Genomic DNA, 16,817 nt, shown 5'->3' with positions numbered 1-16,817 from the left:
TATAAGAATATACACCGATAAATTTATTTGCGTCTCTCAGTTTCGGCCAATGCGGCATATCTGTCGATCAATCTACCAGCATTGATTTTTTTTGCCGTTTCCAATTCCAATAAGCGTATCATTTTAGTTAAATTATATAAGACATGATTTATAATGTAATTCCCGCGTTCAATCGATAAGGAGAAGTTATTCGATGGTGACACCTATTTATTACTTGAAAATCAATTCTTCGTGGAAAGGCTCCTATTCAATCGCGGAGCAACAAACCGGACAAAATATAATAGCACATATGTTAAAATTTTGTAAACCGTCAGTAAAACGACAACCCACGATAACCCAAGAATATTGATAAAGTAGTAACATAAATCCAGCAGTTATATCCTTAAACAACATGTATTTGGAAAGACAGACTAGAATAAATGAACTTAAATTGTGTTAATAGAAAAACATTATTTCTAAACAATTTAGCTTGACCTATGAACGAATATTTGAATTGCCCCAAAGCAGACATTACAGAGATAGAATGCTCTATTAAAAACTTGAGTTTCTTTTGTAGTTTTTTTAAAATGAAACTACATCTAATAAGAAACTGAATAAGAAACAATTTACTTTTCCATATGAGGATATTTGAACTGTGTCAAATGATTAAAGTATTGTTTAATGGACTGTGGGCTTGTCCACCGAAGTAAATAGTGAGGGCTTCCAGCTTTGTCATTGGTTCCTAAATATTTATTTTAAAAAAGTAAGGAATTGATGATAAATTTGAAATAGTTTTACTCTTCTTACCAGATAATCGACCTCCTCCAAAAGGTTGCTGTCCAACAACAGCACCAGTCGATTTATCGTTAATGTAGAAATTTCCACAGGACATTTTCAGTCGCTCGGCAGCTTGAACGAGAAATTCTCTATCCTCTGCAAAAACTGCTCCCGTTAAAGCAAAGGACGTAGAAGAATCAATTAGGTCTAATGTTTCTTCCAGTGCGCTGTCGTCATAAACGAAGGCGGTGAGAACGGGTCCGAAAATTTCTTCCACCATTATGCGATCATGGGGATTTTTAGTTTCTACTAGGGTTGGATGGATAAAATACCCGACACTTTTATTTCGCTGCCCGCCAGCAATAATCTGAAGGTCCGGTGACTGTTCGGCGTGCTTAATGTAAGAGGTTATGCGCTCATAAGCTCGACTATCAATGACCGAAGACGTAAATGAGTCAAAGTCGGTGACTGGACCAATTTTCATTTGCTTCATACCCTCGATTAGCCCTTCCTTTATCTAGAAAATGTAATAAATTGATTTAATCGTAGAGTATTGAATTAATGTGTGACACTAAATAGATCTAACCTGTTTCCATAATGAGGATGGGACATATAACCTTGACGTTGCCGAACACTTTTGTCCGGAATACTCAAAAGCGCCACGAAGGGTAGAATTGACAACGTGCTCCACATTTGCAGATGAATGAACCAAATGGTAATTCTTCCCTCCGCACTCGCCAACCAAACGCGGCAAATTCCGGAAGCGGTCAACATTTTCTCCTACTTGCTTCCACAACCAGTGGAATGTCCTGTTTCCAAAAAAATAATAGCAATAGAATCTCGTCGTCGGTACCATCAGGTATCTAAAAATATTACGGAACAGATCCTGTGAAATTAATGGCGCTTAGATGCGTCGAGTTGGTAATCGCTCGTCCAAAAGTAGGACCCTCTGCAGGCAGGAAATTCACTACGCCAGGAGGAATTCCACTTTCTTCCATCAATCGGAATACTATATAGTTCGACAACATTGCTGTGTCAGAGGGTTTCCACAGAACAACATTTCCCTAATCACAAAACCATTCTAAACATCCATAAATTCTTAAATAAAGAAAGTTTGAAGAGTACCATAATCGCAGGGGCATATGCAAGGTTTCCTCCAATGGCTGTGAAATTGAATGGAGAAATAGCGGCGATAAATCCTTCCAACCCTCTATGTCGAACCTGCACATGAATTAAGTTAATTTTAAAGTTTATGGTTTCTTTAATGTAAATAAATATTTTACCGAATTTTGTATCGAAGGATCAACGTTTACTGGTTGATAATCATACAATCGTTGAGCAAACTCTGCATTAAATCTATTTTTATAAAACTTCTTGAGTAACGTCATTAATACCAATATATTTTATATCTGTTTTACCGCAAAAAATCCGCTAATTCACAAGCTGCATCAATTTCAGCTTGAAAAACTGTTTTGCCTTGTCCCAGCATGGTAGATGCATTGAGTTGACTACGATATTTTGTCGAAACCAAATCTCCGGCTTTTAAAAAAATATCAACTTTTTTATTCAAAGGAACCTTCTCCCACGCGCTTCTGGCTTTCAATGAAACGCCAATAGCTTTTTGTAGTAGTTCCTAATTCCATGGAAATAACAAATTAAGAAACAAAAATAACACCTTTTTAAAATAGTAAAATACGGGAGTAGCGTAGCAGAATTTCGCGATCTTTTTCTGATGGTTAGAGGGCTGCAATTTAATAAATAAAAAAACAACACAATAAGCACGTCAATAAGTGTGGTATAAAACGGAAGAAATAGAATACCATTGTCTGATAATGAACATCATCAGTCCAATATTCTTTGCCATCAATAACAATTGGAATTTCTTCAACAGCAGATTGCCTATGTTGTAATGCATTTTCCAAGGCAACTCTTTCTTCGCTGCCTTTCAAATAACCTAAATATGATAAACAAATAAAGAAACCATCAAATCATAAGTAATTTTAACTTTTACCTAAAATAGGTTCATTTGCCAAATTAATTGGCTGAGCAATAGGTTTTTGAATAATAGATGGTCCACCCAAAAATCTAACAAATGATTTCCTATAAAGTGGGCAAACGTATGTATAAATGTTGTACACTTAGTTTTAACTCATTTATAGTCAACATTTTTAAAACTTATTTACCCAACAAAAAGTCTCTGTGCTGATGAAAGATGAAGACTAGATTTAGAAACGGATGAAATCATTTTAAAAACTTCTATGGTAGTAATAGATCAAATTGTCCAAAATAAAAGATCTACTGAAAGATACCACACTGGAATTTGTGTTCTCCGTATCCTTGAGAGGGCAAGACACTCAACCTGGTAAAGAGAAATGTCTGGTAAAAGTATGAATATGAAGGTCACGTATTGTAACTCAACAACATGTTTTAAATTCTCGAAGCGTGAAGGGGGCGGACCAGTCACAGATATTAGATTATCAGGTTATTATTTCACGGCACGAAACAAACAATATGACAACGTAATAGATTAAGTCATTTTAGATTTTTAAAAATCACATCGTCTTTTGTACGTACGTATATGAAGTCGAACTGGAAGACGTTTCTATTTATAATTAGTATCAGCGTCGATGTTCACATGCAAACTTGTACGATTCACATGTAACGACGACGAACTTGGCAATTGTTTACTTTTTTGCGATTTCTAATTTAATCGCTAGATGGTGTGCTGTAAAACGCGAACGCGGGCAGTTTTAAAAAGGTCAAGAAAAAAGCACAATGCTACAGCAAAATAAATACTACCAATAAACGAATCACGGTTTAACTAGTCCAATTTGGGAATGCATTTGAAAATGGATCAACTATTGGTTAAGCTTTAAAATCATCAGTAAATACAGTACCCTATTCTGATCTCGCTTAGAAGGTACTGTTTCAAACGATCATATTACATATTCATCTCATATTATTACTCACCCAATCGAAGGTCCGTCCTATATATTCCCTCCATAAAATTTAGATGCTTGATTTAGTCCATCGCCACCCATAACAGTCCATCGTGATCTAAATCTATCGTGATCTGAAGTTTCGAAATTCAAATGTTCAATTTGAAGCCTAGGGGCACGGTTCCAAGGACGAGCTTCTACAAAAGGATATTTTCTTCATCATTGGGAATTTGTGCGACACCAGCCACTTTTGGCAACGTCAATCATGCAAACTAGCAGGTAGTTGCATGAAGAGCTAGGCATATCCATCTGTCTAGAAATGCATCGTTAGTTTCCATGATAATACTGACAACCTCATTAGATTGTTTGATTTTTATGATAAAAGATAAAACTGAGCATCAAATTCTCGTAGCGCACTACACTAACCGACATTGAAACCACGAGCAAATTCTTAAACAATTCACCGTCTCTGAATCTTGTATTGACGTTCCCGAATTAAAATAACATTCAGTGCCATTATGCTAGTACAATCAGTACATTAATGAGTATATTTCCTGTATATCACATGAGTAACGGTAACCGGGAGAGAGAGAATACGAAATTTCGACAACTGTAAACAAGAGGAAGATAGCAAATTGCGCCTTGGCAATCAGACATAAAGTTCTCCAAGTCGTCAAATTTACTTAAATGCTAAATAAATATACTAGCAACGTAAACTGAAATTGTTTTGCTTCCTACTGAATAGTTAAATATGGCACAAGCCTTTCTGAATAAAATATTGGTAACAAGTCAGTAGGTATACATGAACTCGCATCAAATTCAGAGCCACGAGATTATTTAGAGCCAATCAATCTAGGTCTGGAATTTTGTTCAACGGCACTACACCTAACATAACGAAAGTTCAATAATACAGCATAACGTGTGATAGATCTAATATGCAAAAAAATTCCGAACTTTCTGGATCTTATCCGTTCATTCCTACCCTCCAACAAAAGGCACCAACAATTCATAATTTAAGTTCAAGCCACTTCCTTTCCCTCCCCAACACAGTCAGTTATCACCCTGCCACAGTTCAAATTCTCAACCCAACTAATAATTTTTTAAAACTGATGTAGATGAGAATTACGTAGGGGGAAGCCCCGCAGAGGGGCTACGAATTAGATTACGAAATGAGTTAGAAATATTTCTTACTGAGTTCATTTCCGGATTATCAGGGCTCTTATTTCCGGACGCGTTACTCTCGCTAGTTAAAGGGGTTTGCGGATTCCCAAACGAAGGACTTCGATTCAAGATGATAAATGGGTTCGATGGGTTTTTCTGATTTCGGGAATTTACTTCCGATTCAATAGGGCTTTTATTTCCGGTCGTATTACTATCGGTAGTTACTGATGGAGAACGTGGGCGAGTGCGCGGTCTACCTCTTGGTCCGGGTTCACGGTCGCGATGGGCAGTCGATAAATGATATTGCAGACTGTTTCGTGTTCTATAAAGTGAAAGTACATTACATCATTTTTGTCGCTAAAATCCCATAATTTTTGGCAGACCTGTAGAGACGTTCGCAGAGAGGACAGGGGTGTCGAGAAGTGTCGTTTGTATGTCGATCCTCAATATGTCGCCTTACGCTGGAACGACTCGATAAAAGCCGCATGCAGAATGGACAAGGCCATCTGGGTCGATCGGAAGATGAGGTACGGCCTGGTGTCCGACCAGAAAGATTTTCAGATTCATTTTGGTCTAATATAAGATAAAATTGAATATTAAAATTGTTCCATAAAAAAAAAAAGGTTTCTTAATCGCATTAACTCACCAGACGTTTCTAGATGGGGTTGTCTTTCACCGTTATTGGAAACATGAGGGTCTTGAGGCGAATTATGAACAAATGGTGGAATGATGTCTTGCGCAGCAAGTAGCGGAATTCTCGCGAAACTCTGGAGAGTCAGCAAAGGTTGATTTAATCCATTTTCCTGTATTTGTTGTCCCTTTCGCTTGTCTTCTACTCTAGCAATGTCATGCACTTCTTGAAACCGGAATGTTGCGCTGGCTCCCATCATTTCTTCGTCTTCGTCCGAAGCTGAATCAAGGTCAACTTCTTCTACTTTGACGTCCGCCAACGGTCCAATTGAATCAGAACCCGCGTTCTCGATGCCCGAGGAGAACATTGGAGAGTCCGCCGACTACAATAAATTCAAATTCAAATTTTGACACAAACTATGCTCAATGATGTCAATTCATCACAGTTATAGGGCCATTTAATTACCTTATTTCCAAGCATGTCATCTGGTAAAGAACTGGATATGGATGGACAGTTATTGGCTACATGGAGAATTGCTGTTGAATTACTAACAGATATTTGGGAAGTCTTAAACTTGGAAGATGATTCTGTGAGACCCCTAACTCTCAGAACCTCAGCAGTTCTCAAAAAGGATGGAAGTCCATGATGTTTTACTCTGACTTCTCCATTATACACAAATTCCACCAATGCCAATAGGTCAGCAAAGAGAATATCTTTCAAGACAATAACAGGGTGTTTGCATGGTGTTGTCTAGACAAGGAAATAATCACAAAATTATTTGCCTTCCAGCTGAAGGTTTTAACATTTTGCAAGTTGTGGGGTTGGAAATATACCTTTAGCAAGTCTCTGAAAAATGAACTGCATGCTGACAAGACTACCTGTTGTAAAGCAGGAAACAACAAATTTACTTAATCAACTTAATTGGAAAATCCATATATACAGTTTTAAAAATATGGAAGAAACTTCATTTGCCTACCTTATGTGCTTGTAAACTCTGACCTTCACATGCAAGTGTAACATCAACAAAATCTTCTCCAATTCTCAAATCATGAAAAGCTGAGATGAGATTTGACTGGTGGTTGTTCCATCGCAAGCAAAATTCTTGATCATTAGCCATTTCCTAAACCAAGTTTTCAAATTAGTTTGTGCAGTTGGACTTTCTTTTTCTTTTGGTGACACACAAAAGACATGACAACATTTAAAATCAACTGTTTGCACATTTCTTTCAAGACATTAGATCAACCTAGGTGTTGACGTGATTAAGGCAATAATTTAGCGATAAATCCTTGTTTTATTTTTTACGACGTTTAAAAACAGTAAAGATTTCAAAAGACCTCGAGTAATTTAGAAGGAGTAGTATACGAATATGCTTACTTGATTTACGCTGACATTGTAAAAACGCAAACAAACCGACTTCCACGCGTTATGTAGAACCTTTGGCTGCACCACCAGGAAAATTCAAGCCACTAGCCAAGCCGCTTATTTACTTTTACAGTCGATTCTCAAGGTTTTTTCTTTTTTTCTAAAAGGGTATTCCCCACTTGTAATAGCGTCTGCTTTTTCTTTTGTAAAATAAAAACAAATAGAAAAAGAAGTAAACGCCAGAGGGTTGTAAGCTACGTTGCCTTTTATTGACCCAATATAACTTCAGCAAGATATTTTTACAAAAAGTGGTTTAGCTGTTTGACTGGTTTTACTTTTTACGCATTTTTCTTCTACATTAGAAAATCGCAAGTTATTAGACTTTTTTTTATCGAAAAGTCCCTATTGAAGTAAAATATCGCCAGAGGGCAATGTTTTTAACATTGAAAATTCAAAAACAGTTGAACTTCCTAAAACGAAGTTGTAACTTGTAAGTTCGTTTTTTTTTCAACATAGTAACAAGGTATTACGTAATTGAAAATTAGGTTTTCAACTTCCAAGCTAACGATACGTATAGCTGTAATTCAACATGTACTACAGTCAAGCTCTTGGGTTACTTTATTGAACAGCACAACAATTTGATCAATAAAAACAAACACAGAACAAATTGGGATGATTGCAAAACTCGCAGTATGCAACAATGAAATCATCGAAACTGTTTTATTACAGAAATTCATAAACAAACAAAACAAAACACAAGTTGGCGAGAAAATTAAATCGAAACATGAAGCGGTTTTTCTTTGCTTTGCGTAAATAAAGGCACTGCTGATAATGCGCATCAAAGGATCAATCAGATAAACCTTAAAGGAAGGCATTTGCAGGGTGTTAAGAAGAAAAAAGACACTCGGGCGGTGGTGTTGGGAACTTGAAACACCGCAAGCAGCTGATGCCAAAAGTTGACGACAGACAGAATGATGCATACATACTCCTTGAAAATTTGAAATCACACTCACTCCACTCTGGAACACGAAATTTTAGTAAAAACAATAGACCTACGTTTATTTAAGAATAATTCATACTTTGATGCTTGCAAATCGTACCGTTTTTGATGGTTCTCAAGCAGTATATAACTTACAAGAGAAAAACCACGATCGGGCTCGATATACACTATAAACGTTTTTGGACCGCAATCATTTAATTTATACGACTATTTGGAATTCTTGTGTTCTCGACTTTGCTGGCTCAAGGAGCTGGCAGGCAATCGTTTGGATGGAGTCGTAGGTGAGGCCGAAGAATTGCCAGATTTGCTATTATCTTCGCTGAAATCTTCGCTGGATGAGCTACGAGAATCTTTTTCCATCTGATGATATTCGAAGCGTACAAAGGAGTAAAATTAATTTCCATGCGAAATATGTAAGAAAAGCGAATGAAATTTACCTGTCCTGAAAGAATGGCTCGGTATAATACTTTGAGAATGAAGTACGTCCATATGACGTGCAAAAGAAGCAGCATTAGTAACAGCGAGTTGAATATGTAGTAAGCAGGAAACATGGGCACTATTTCTTTAGCGCCGATACACGTGCTGCAAGTTAAAAATATCGAGATGAGTACAGACTTATTAAAAGGAGACGTACGAATTGGCAGTTTAAGATTTACATACCTATAGAGGAACCAGAATGGATATACCACCAGTCGTGAACATATCCAAGTAACCGTAAAAATCCCGAACAACACATCACATGTTCGTTGGTACTTTATATACTTCATCATTTTGGCCATTTCTAAGAAGATATCGGCGCAATCGTGTATCACAAGAACAAGGGTCCCTGCTCGAACGAGGTTACATGTCCACGACAGAACCAACAAAATAATAGTTACAAAATGATGAATCAACATTTCCCAAAAATCTTTCCTCTTGATGTCTTCAAACATTGAGAAGAGCAAAGACCAGTAGAAACTAAGCTCAATCATGTAATACCACCAAATATCGTTGGTCACACCCTACAGAAATTTGAATATGTGGTTTAGCTGTCAGAACATTTAGAGTTGTTATGGCACTATGGTTTACCTGGTGAGGGAAAGTGTACCAGCAATTATTGATGTCCCAGAGCCAATCTTTATCCCAGAGAGTCCACACTCCATAGGCAAAAATAAATCCATAGTAGCTGAACCTCCAACCACACTCCATGAACTTGACAAGTGTAGAAGGCCGATCCATCATTCGTCTCATGCGAATCCATCTCTCCACTTGTCTCTCTGTCCAGTCCAACTGTTTGGCTAGTCCTTGAATCTGTTTGTAGTTTAATCTACCTTTTCTCGCTACAAGATAGGCCTTCTCTAGCGTAGGATTATCTGGTGCTTGGCCTTTCCAAGGCCTGACAGGTCTCAGACCACTGGCTATGCCCAACGGAAAGAAAACATACCTGTGGAATAGGAAAGCAAGCAGTGGTTATATACAAACATCAACATTATAATTTTTTCAAAGTTTTTCTTCTACTTACTTTTCGAACAACAACCTGAGGAAAGTAACACCGAACGAAAATAAAACAGGATACCAAATGTCGCTAAATCGGGGATAAGCGATTGGATTTTGGTCATTAGGTTCGATATCTTTCCAGGTGACTCCGGGAGGCAACCAAACATCTGATGACCAAAAGGATTCAGACATCTGGCTTATAAAATTTACTACCATTTTTGTAGAGGAATTTAAATAATCCCATGTAAACACATCCGATTATAAACTTCAATTTCTATCAGCCAGAATCCTTTTTTTTTTTTCACCGTAGTCTTTCGTGCGGCATTGCCAAACAAAATAATGAAAATATCCCATGGGAGTATCTGACGTGCGCGAGAACACAAATTTGTTCCGGGTCCTATTTATCAATGCATTATTCCTTTATCTGTTAAGATTAACAAAACCTTCGATTGTTTTTTGATAATTCATACACCCAACTCCCTAGATGAATTTGGGTTTTTTCTCTGTAAATTATCGATCATTAGAATGGGAGAGTTGGCGGAAGTTTCCCTATTTTGTATCAAGCGGGTATATATACATGTAGATTGTATATGTATGCAGGTGGTCGTTTACTATTTTCCGTGAGCGACTATACTAAACGATCGACTCAACATATATATACCACAGAGAGACGAGGAAACCGCGAGGTATTGATTTTAGAGCTAGTAGCAGCCGCAGCCCGGTCTCTTTTGTAGAGACCACGCCCAAGCAGAGGAGCTTCGTGAACTCGTCGGTGGCGGAGAAAAGAAAGAAAAAGAAAAAAGGGAGAATCGAAAAGGCGAGGCAGCTATTGAAACCCCGCCCAACTATAGTCCCTAGTATATTCATCAATGACACCGAGGTCACTTCATCTTCCTTGTCTCATGTCATTCCTTCCTTCCTTCGGGAGGATTTACAAACCGCCAGCTCACGGTGGATTGTTCCGTATACATATAAGCTATAACATAACACAACACGAAACTATACGTACTAAAACTATACCGGCAACCTTTGCGTTCCTCCCACTTGATTCTTTTAGCTAACGTCGTCATCCTCCTCCTCCTCTGCTATCGAATCATCCGCTCCCGTTCGGATATCATCAAACGTTCGTGATCTCCATCCAGACAGCAAAATCGCAAGTTGAAACGTTCACAGGAGGGAGGTACGTGTGGCCATTTTCTCCGAAATTAATAACCGCCAGTGGTGCTGCGTCAATCAATACGTGGCGAATATATCGATCCATCTGCTGGTGTGGGCGACTCTTTGACTTTTCGCTCGTGATATATTTATTAGCTCTCATCAAAAGCGGAAAGCGGCTCCGGTTGATGGATGCATTTATTTAGTTGCTCATGGAAACCTAACGGAATCGAACCAGCGTGACTCTCGCCGACGAAATGTGTGTGTGTGAAAACAAGAAAGGCTGTATACTGTATAGGAAGAAAAATAGAAAAGTCGGTGAATATGAAGAAGGGATGAGGTGCTTTGACAAATGATCGAGGCCGTTAGGGAGCACCTTCCGAGCGTGATATGCGTGGTACGTTCACAGTCTATAATAAATGGCTCTGCTGCTGCTGCCCACGTCTGCTGCTGGACAAGCCGGTCGGTCCAGACACGAGAACCAGACCCACTGACCGGTTATTATTATTCAGACACTTTTCCCATACACAATACACACACACACACACCCTATAACACTAAAGAACACACAAAACGTGTATAGTTATTAGTGAGCGGGAAACTAACTGCCGCCGCTCCATTCGGAAGAGCCCATCATAAGAAATAAAAATATAAAAAGGACATTAAGAGATATTGTTTAAAACCGAAAGAGCTATATAGAATCGACTGTGCATGGGTATATATATATATGCCTTTTTTGTTTCTCTCTCTCTCTCCAACATTCTTATTTATATTCGCGCCATATTTCCCGGCCGTTTCCCTCATCGCCGAAAAAGGAAGTGAACAAATGGCTCTTTCTCTGGGTGTCTATATATACTTGTGTGTGTCTACTCTATGGACGACGTCGTCCGTGTCTAAGTTGGCTTTTCTGAGAAAACAAGAGAAAGAAGAAGAGAATCAAACAAACGTGCCTCTCATAAATCAATTTCGCGCTGACGTGAGCGAGAAGTTTCTTTCTCCATTTCGGTTGTTTTTTTTTTCATGTCTTTTTCGTCGACTTAAATTATTCAAAAAACTCGCGGCGATTCTCATTTGTGTGTGTGTGTTTTTTTTACGTCCGCTTTTTACAAATTGACGAGCCACAACTCTCTCTCTCTCCGGCGGAGATTGAAAAATCAACTCGGCGAAATTATCTGGTAGTCAATGTTGACCATAAACTATGACTGGCTGCTGGTAAATAAATAATAAAAAGAAAAGAAAAGGCCGGCTCTGTTGTATTTCTTTCGAAAATTGTCGTGTTTGACTGCGACTTTTGGCCGTGAGTCGACTACCGAACGAATGTGACGAAAGCGGCTCATCGGCTCAAGGGCCGACTTGCGAGAAAGAGAAAAACAAGTCTGTAATAATACAAACAGGTACAGTATATGTATGTGTGTGGAGGCAGGGAGGAGGTGGGAAGGTCTACCCAAAATAAAAGAAAAAAAAAGAAAACGAGCGAACATGATGACACGGTCGTTTCTCATTTCGACTTCTTATGATTATTTAATGGCTGTGTAGTGATGGCGGGCCGTGTCGGGGCTTTTCTCCCCCCACGCCGTTCGTCGTTTTCTCCATCTTCTTCTTCCAACCCTCTTGTGTGTGTCACTCGTTCCGAATAAACGCCCGCCGTTAAATTCCCATCGAAGAGAATGGTCGGCGTGCGTGTCTACCCAGCCGTGTCCCGACCGACCGACGATGTGAACATGAGCAAGCCACTCGGCCGTACTGCCGTCCTCATTTACTCTCATCTGTCGCTAACGAAGCGACTCGGAAACGAATAACCCCAAAACGAATAACAATCAAATTCAAATGAAAAAAAAAAGACTAAGAAATAAAAGCCGCACGTCGTGTATTATTCAGATGAGAACAAACGGACGACAAAACCCATTTCAAACACACACACACAAAATAAAAGAGTTCACCATTTACCGAATAATAATTTTAAAAAAAACACACAATAACGGAAAACGGATCGGACGACTGGAGGTGCCGCTCACGCACCTGAAACTTTGCTCACCTCGCTCATTGTCAAAGGCTTAGGTCGAGCAAGGATCAGGCTGAGAGCGTAAATACACCAAATCTAGATGGACATTTTCGTTGCAATTGTTGAATATTTTTTTTTGTTTTAAAAACAATTGTGCGGTGAGAAAGACGATCCAACTGACGCACCTGAAACTTTGCTCACCTCCTCCCGCAAAGGAGGGTAATACAAGGTTTACGATCACAGGTTGAGCAAAGGATCAGGCCCGGCAGGCGGACGTGAAACGTCGAGGCACACACAAAACAAATGACAAAGTGAAGGCGACAAATCAAATTTTATAAAAAGGAAAGACGTCAGAATCTCTGCTCGGCCGGCAGAGCGTGAGGGTTTCGAACTCGATGACGCCACACTCACACACACACACACACAGACCACAGTCATGATGTCACCGTCACGCTCGTGCCTTGACGTGCTCAATTCATAATGGCTCCTAAAAAGACACAAATCAAAAAAAGAGCTGGAAAGAAAAAAAAGGAACCCACCTTTTCATCCTCTACTTTTCGTCCACTAGTACCTACTACTAAGTTTGTCCGGCCACGACACACAAACGCCTCGAGATGTTTCACAGACACAATTTACAAATCACAAGTAGAAAGTAGAGAAAGAGAGAGAGAGACCGGGCACGGCAGTTGCGGGCACAGCCTTTGACTGTAAGTGGCTGGGCAAATACTGATGATCTTACACCATACCGACTGGCCAAGGAACCCAGAAAGCGCTCTTCAGACGAGCAAAACTGAGGGAGGGAGTTTTTCTTTTTTCCAGGGAGGGTTTGGTCAAGAGCTGCAGAGACTGGAAAAAAGGAATTCCAAAACAAAACAAAAAGCCAAAAAAGAAGAAGAAGGGAGAACGAGAGGAAGGAAAGAAGAAGAAGAAGAAGAAAAAAAAAAGGACCTTTAGCTGTCTGTCCGTCAGTCTCTTTTCAAATCTACGCGTCTGTGATGCGTCTGTTTGGAGTCAAAATCTGAAAATAAAAAAGAAGTCGGGGAAAAGGAAATTTTGTTCGCCCAGTAAAAAGGGGAAGACGGTGTGGTCCGGTTTTCTTCTTTGGGCGTTTTCTTCAGCAAAGATTTTTCAAGAGGCAAAACGTAAGAAAAAGAAAATACTCAACAGTTGAAGGAAGAAATATGAAAAATGACTACCGACGCTTTGGAAACGACTTCACAGCCCCGCTAGCACAAGGAAAGAAAAAAAAAGGGGGGATTTAAAAAAATAAAATTATTTAGAAATCAAAAAAAGCTTTTTTCTTCTTGAACTTTCCTCCTCCATCGCTATCCCGACCAAGTTGACCAAGATACACGACTGCACTCAAGTCAAGTAGAACTTGGGGGTCTTGGTAGTAGTAGACATGTCTCTTTCTCTCTTATTCCCGTTGTAAACGTAAGCATTATTGCGCAAGGGCAACTTTTAGCCTGCGTGATAATAGCCGAACGTTGTGATTCCGACGTCCGTCCGAGATCAGTTGCCGGGCTGATGTATGGGGACGCTCGCGTCCAGGGCGCCGAGAGACAAATTCAGTGACAGTTGAACGAATCATTTCCAACACGCTCAGATGGGCGTCGGGGAGATGCCGGCCCAGTAACAACACCACCACCACCCTCCTCTTCTTCTTCTTCTTCTTCTTCTTACGTACGAAAAATAAAAAAGAAAGAAAAATGATCCATCATTCCCGAGTCTCGAGGCTATAAAGAAAAACGTTAAAAGGAACTCAACAAGAATGAAGAGAATTGAGGGAATAGAGTAAAAAGGCGAAGAAACAACAGACACAGCAGTAAAAGGGGGGAAATATAGTAAGGAGAGATTGTGTGTGTGTTCTTCTTCTTCTTCTTCTTCTTCGGCAGTTCTTCTTCTTCTTCTTCTTCCCTTTTATATACATCAAAGATGGTGTGTGTGTGTGGTAAGTGGCGTGCATGTTGCAACCCCCCTCGTACCATCGGCTTGGTTCGGCGTTGCGGAGGCAAACACTAGGCGATCAGGGATTGGTCCGGCCGCTGACGTCGAAAGGAAACGAAAAGGGAGGATGGAGGACGTCTTTGTCGACCCGAAAGAAAAAGAAGAAGAAGAAGAAGAAAAAAAGACGACGCCCTTTACTACAGACCAGACCCAGCGCACGCGCTTCGTCGTGACCGCGCGCGTGCTTCACACCCATCCGGCCCGAAAAACCAGAAGAAGAAGAAGAAGAAAAACTGGCAGACGAAAGAGATATTCTCTCGTCCGAGAAACAAAAGAAAATCGTTACCAACCAAACACAAGAGAAATGAAAAAAAACAAAAAAAAAAAAACAAACGAGAAAAAATTGAATTATTATTTACCCCCCATTCTTTCTTTTTTTCTTCTTATCCCGATCAAATCAAGTCTAGTCGACAGATATCCGTTTCTTTTCTTCTCCTCCCCTCTCTTCAATCCAAGTTCTTTTTCTTTTTTCTTTCATTTTCTTCGAGTTGAAGAAGAAGAAGAAAAAAGAGACAATGATAAGAGCATAGCGGGGAGGGACGGGCGGGAGCGCGCTCACGATCTAGCATCGGGGGAAAAGAGGGGCGCCCGCATGGCTAAAAAGATGCCAAAAAAAGCCAGTCCGTGTTCTTCAGTTCTTCTTCCTTTGCAGCGAGAGAGAGATTAAAAGAAGGCCAACAAGAACAAGAAGAGATCTATCATTGCGCGCGCACACACACAAACTAAGTTGAAATATGAAGGCAAAATATATAATGGTACTATATAGCTAGGGGGATCTAAAACCGTCAAAACTTTGGGTTTTATCCAGTCTCATCGTCGTCTTCTTCTACTTTTTTCTCCGTCTAGGAGAGTCTAGAAACTTGTTCGTTTCAGCTTCTGTCCCCAACTCCACAACGCCAGTTTTTTTTTCTTTTTTAAGTGATTTGCCAGCGGGCTGTGGTTCGGCAACGAAGTTTTCCCCCAACGATGAGGTGGCGGGATTGTGTTTCCAGCAGCAGCAGCAGCAGCAGCAGCAGCAGCTTCTTGACCACTAGAGGAAATAGAATAAAATAAATAATAATAGTAATGATAGCAATAATCTTGAGAGATGGAAATGAAATGAATAAAAAAAAAGCGCTGAGTAATCTTGACGTTTATTATAAAAATAGATGATTTTTTTTTCAATTTAATTTCCCCCCCCCCCCAACCAATTTGGTTTTTCTTTCAAAAAGTGATGAGGCAAGTCGGAATGGATTTTCAGATTCTCAACAAGTTTTTTTTTTGTTTTCCTTTTTCTTTCCCCGGCAAATAAAAAGCTTGGCAGACATAATAACTTTTGATTCTCCTCCTAGTGAGTATAGTTATAGTATAGATATATTTACATTGGTTTGAACAGTGAGTGAGTGACTATTTAGAGAAGTCGAGGGCGAGTTTTCTGAGTTTCCGTCCATCACTTTTCCCCTTAATGAAAAAAAACCTTCTCTCTCCAGAGAGCGGGGAGAGAGAAGCGGATGAAAAGTCAAGCCAAAGAGAAGAGAGAGAGAGAGAGAGAGAAAGGTTAAAAGGAGCCTTCAACACACAAGAGAGAAGCAGCTGTTGATCATCACGACCGAACGTGCTAGTTCTGGCGATCTGGATACAACACCAAAATGGCCTTCTCTCTCTCTCTCTCTCTTTTTCTTTTCACACTTGCACATTCTCTTTTTTTTTTCCTCCCCCTCCTTTTCTACCCAAATGCGGAACAAAAACGAGCGAGAAGAAATGCAACCGAAATGTTCGGCTCGATAAGGATCGTCAAATCGAACGTCCAAAGATAGAGCGGGACACAAACTATTTTTTCAAATTCAAATTCAAAAAACAAAAAAAGGGCGTGACAGTGTCAGTGCGGAAAATGGAACACGAGGAGGTCAGAAACCCCTTCCGCCCGGCAAAAAAAAAAAAAAAAAAAAAAAAAAAAAAAAGTCCGTCGACACGCACGATCCCGCCGCCGTGGACCGAAGAAGAAATGTTCTCTCTACCAACGTCTAAGCTATGTATGAAAAATCCCAAAAGACACACAAAAGAACAACTCGTCGTCTCCCGTTTCTTTCTTTCTTCTTTAATGACATAAACATGTCGACGAGTGGAGAGACGGCGCAGCCGACGGGAAAAAGACGGACAAGATGGCCAACGGGCGGGGTCATTATTTTCAGATTAACAACTCTTTTTTTGTGTGTGTGTGTCGAAGACGTCGCGACTTGATTGCCAGGCAGGGCCCCTCGACTTATTACGGCGCAACCGCGTCTGAAAAAAGCCGTCGAATCAAAAAGACGAGAGACTTGAGGGAAAAACCAGATTGCTTCTTCTTCT

The 16,817-nt window shown here is 39.8% G+C and overlaps 3 protein-coding genes and 1 long non-coding RNA gene across 7 annotated transcripts in view; all 4 read right to left on the bottom strand.

The window, feature by feature from the left end:
- Window positions 1-377: 377 nt before the first annotated feature.
- LOC124343213 (delta-1-pyrroline-5-carboxylate dehydrogenase, mitochondrial-like) lies at window positions 378-3,437 on the bottom strand. 2 transcript variants are annotated; one of them, XM_046796453.1, is made up of 12 exons: window positions 3,331-3,437; window positions 2,940-3,115; window positions 2,768-2,841; window positions 2,577-2,710; window positions 2,453-2,500; window positions 2,175-2,389; window positions 2,040-2,112; window positions 1,882-1,977; window positions 1,633-1,820; window positions 1,343-1,565; window positions 787-1,273; window positions 378-721 (listed from the first exon to the last, which is right to left on the bottom strand). In XM_046796453.1, the coding sequence occupies exons 2-12, from the start codon at window positions 2,999-3,001 to the stop codon at window positions 606-608; spliced, it is 1,716 nt and encodes a 571-aa protein (XP_046652409.1). In that variant the 5' UTR covers window positions 3,002-3,115; window positions 3,331-3,437; the 3' UTR covers window positions 378-605. The 2 variants fall into 2 exon arrangements, with proteins under 2 accessions (XP_046652409.1, XP_046652408.1); XM_046796452.1 differs by having other exon boundaries at window positions 2,768-2,856; window positions 3,331-3,436.
- Window positions 3,438-4,154: 717 nt separating this feature from the next.
- LOC124343245 (broad-complex core protein isoforms 1/2/3/4/5-like) lies at window positions 4,155-7,075 on the bottom strand. Of its 2 annotated transcripts, none has more exons than XM_046796508.1 (7): window positions 6,822-7,075; window positions 6,464-6,607; window positions 6,321-6,365; window positions 5,953-6,237; window positions 5,503-5,869; window positions 5,240-5,429; window positions 4,155-5,178 (listed from the first exon to the last, which is right to left on the bottom strand). In XM_046796508.1, the coding sequence occupies exons 2-7, from the start codon at window positions 6,602-6,604 to the stop codon at window positions 4,818-4,820; spliced, it is 1,389 nt and encodes a 462-aa protein (XP_046652464.1). In that variant the 5' UTR covers window positions 6,605-6,607; window positions 6,822-7,075; the 3' UTR covers window positions 4,155-4,817. The 2 variants fall into 2 exon arrangements, with proteins under 2 accessions (XP_046652464.1, XP_046652463.1); XM_046796507.1 differs by having other exon boundaries at window positions 6,862-7,075.
- Window positions 7,076-7,449: 374 nt separating this feature from the next.
- Window positions 7,450-9,663, bottom strand: LOC124343275 (ceramide synthase 6-like). The gene is made up of 5 exons (XM_046796545.1): window positions 9,351-9,663; window positions 8,918-9,272; window positions 8,510-8,850; window positions 8,287-8,431; window positions 7,450-8,209 (listed from the first exon to the last, which is right to left on the bottom strand). The coding sequence occupies exons 1-5, from the start codon at window positions 9,539-9,541 to the stop codon at window positions 8,057-8,059; spliced, it is 1,185 nt and encodes a 394-aa protein (XP_046652501.1). The 5' UTR covers window positions 9,542-9,663; the 3' UTR covers window positions 7,450-8,056.
- Window positions 9,664-12,330: 2,667 nt separating this feature from the next.
- Window positions 12,331-16,817, bottom strand: part of LOC124343409 — a 50,800-nt gene continuing 46,313 nt past the window's right edge. For both annotated transcript variants that reach the window (XR_006919243.1, XR_006919244.1), the window contains one exon: window positions 12,331-15,519. This is a non-coding gene — a long non-coding RNA (uncharacterized LOC124343409). The remainder of the gene's footprint in view (window positions 15,520-16,817) is intronic.

This window comes from Daphnia pulicaria, chromosome 6 (genome assembly GCF_021234035.1).
Source record: "Daphnia pulicaria isolate SC F1-1A chromosome 6, SC_F0-13Bv2, whole genome shotgun sequence".
NCBI lineage: Eukaryota > Metazoa > Arthropoda > Branchiopoda > Diplostraca > Daphniidae > Daphnia > Daphnia pulicaria.
The sequence above is the reverse complement of the archived record's forward strand: the minus strand, read 5'-3'. Positions and strand labels throughout refer to the sequence as shown.

Excerpts from the sequence above, each read along its gene's own strand:
- LOC124343213 (XM_046796452.1), bottom strand. The coding sequence starts at position 3,001 with ATGATTTCATCCGTTTCTAAATCTAGTCTTCATCTTTCATCAGCACAG. Across the intron at positions 2,857-2,939 it reads GCACAGAGACTTTTTGTTGG|GAAATCATTTGTTAGATTTT; the intron begins GTAAATAAGTTT and ends CCCACTTTATAG. Across the intron at positions 2,390-2,452 it reads AATTCTGCTACGCTACTCCC|GAACTACTACAAAAAGCTAT; the intron begins GTATTTTACTAT and ends CCATGGAATTAG.
- LOC124343245 (XM_046796508.1), bottom strand. The coding sequence starts at position 6,604 with ATGGCTAATGATCAAGAATTTTGCTTGCGATGGAACAACCACCAGTCA. Across the intron at positions 5,870-5,952 it reads ATGACATGCTTGGAAATAAG|TCGGCGGACTCTCCAATGTT; the intron begins GTAATTAAATGG and ends AATTTATTGTAG. Across the intron at positions 5,430-5,502 it reads ACCCCATCTAGAAACGTCTG|ACCAAAATGAATCTGAAAAT; the intron begins GTGAGTTAATGC and ends ATCTTATATTAG.
- LOC124343275 (XM_046796545.1), bottom strand. The coding sequence starts at position 9,541 with ATGGTAGTAAATTTTATAAGCCAGATGTCTGAATCCTTTTGGTCATCA. Across the intron at positions 8,432-8,509 it reads CCATTCTGGTTCCTCTATAG|CACGTGTATCGGCGCTAAAG; the intron begins GTATGTAAATCT and ends TTTAACTTGCAG. Across the intron at positions 8,210-8,286 it reads GAGCCATTCTTTCAGGACAG|ATGGAAAAAGATTCTCGTAG; the intron begins GTAAATTTCATT and ends GAATATCATCAG.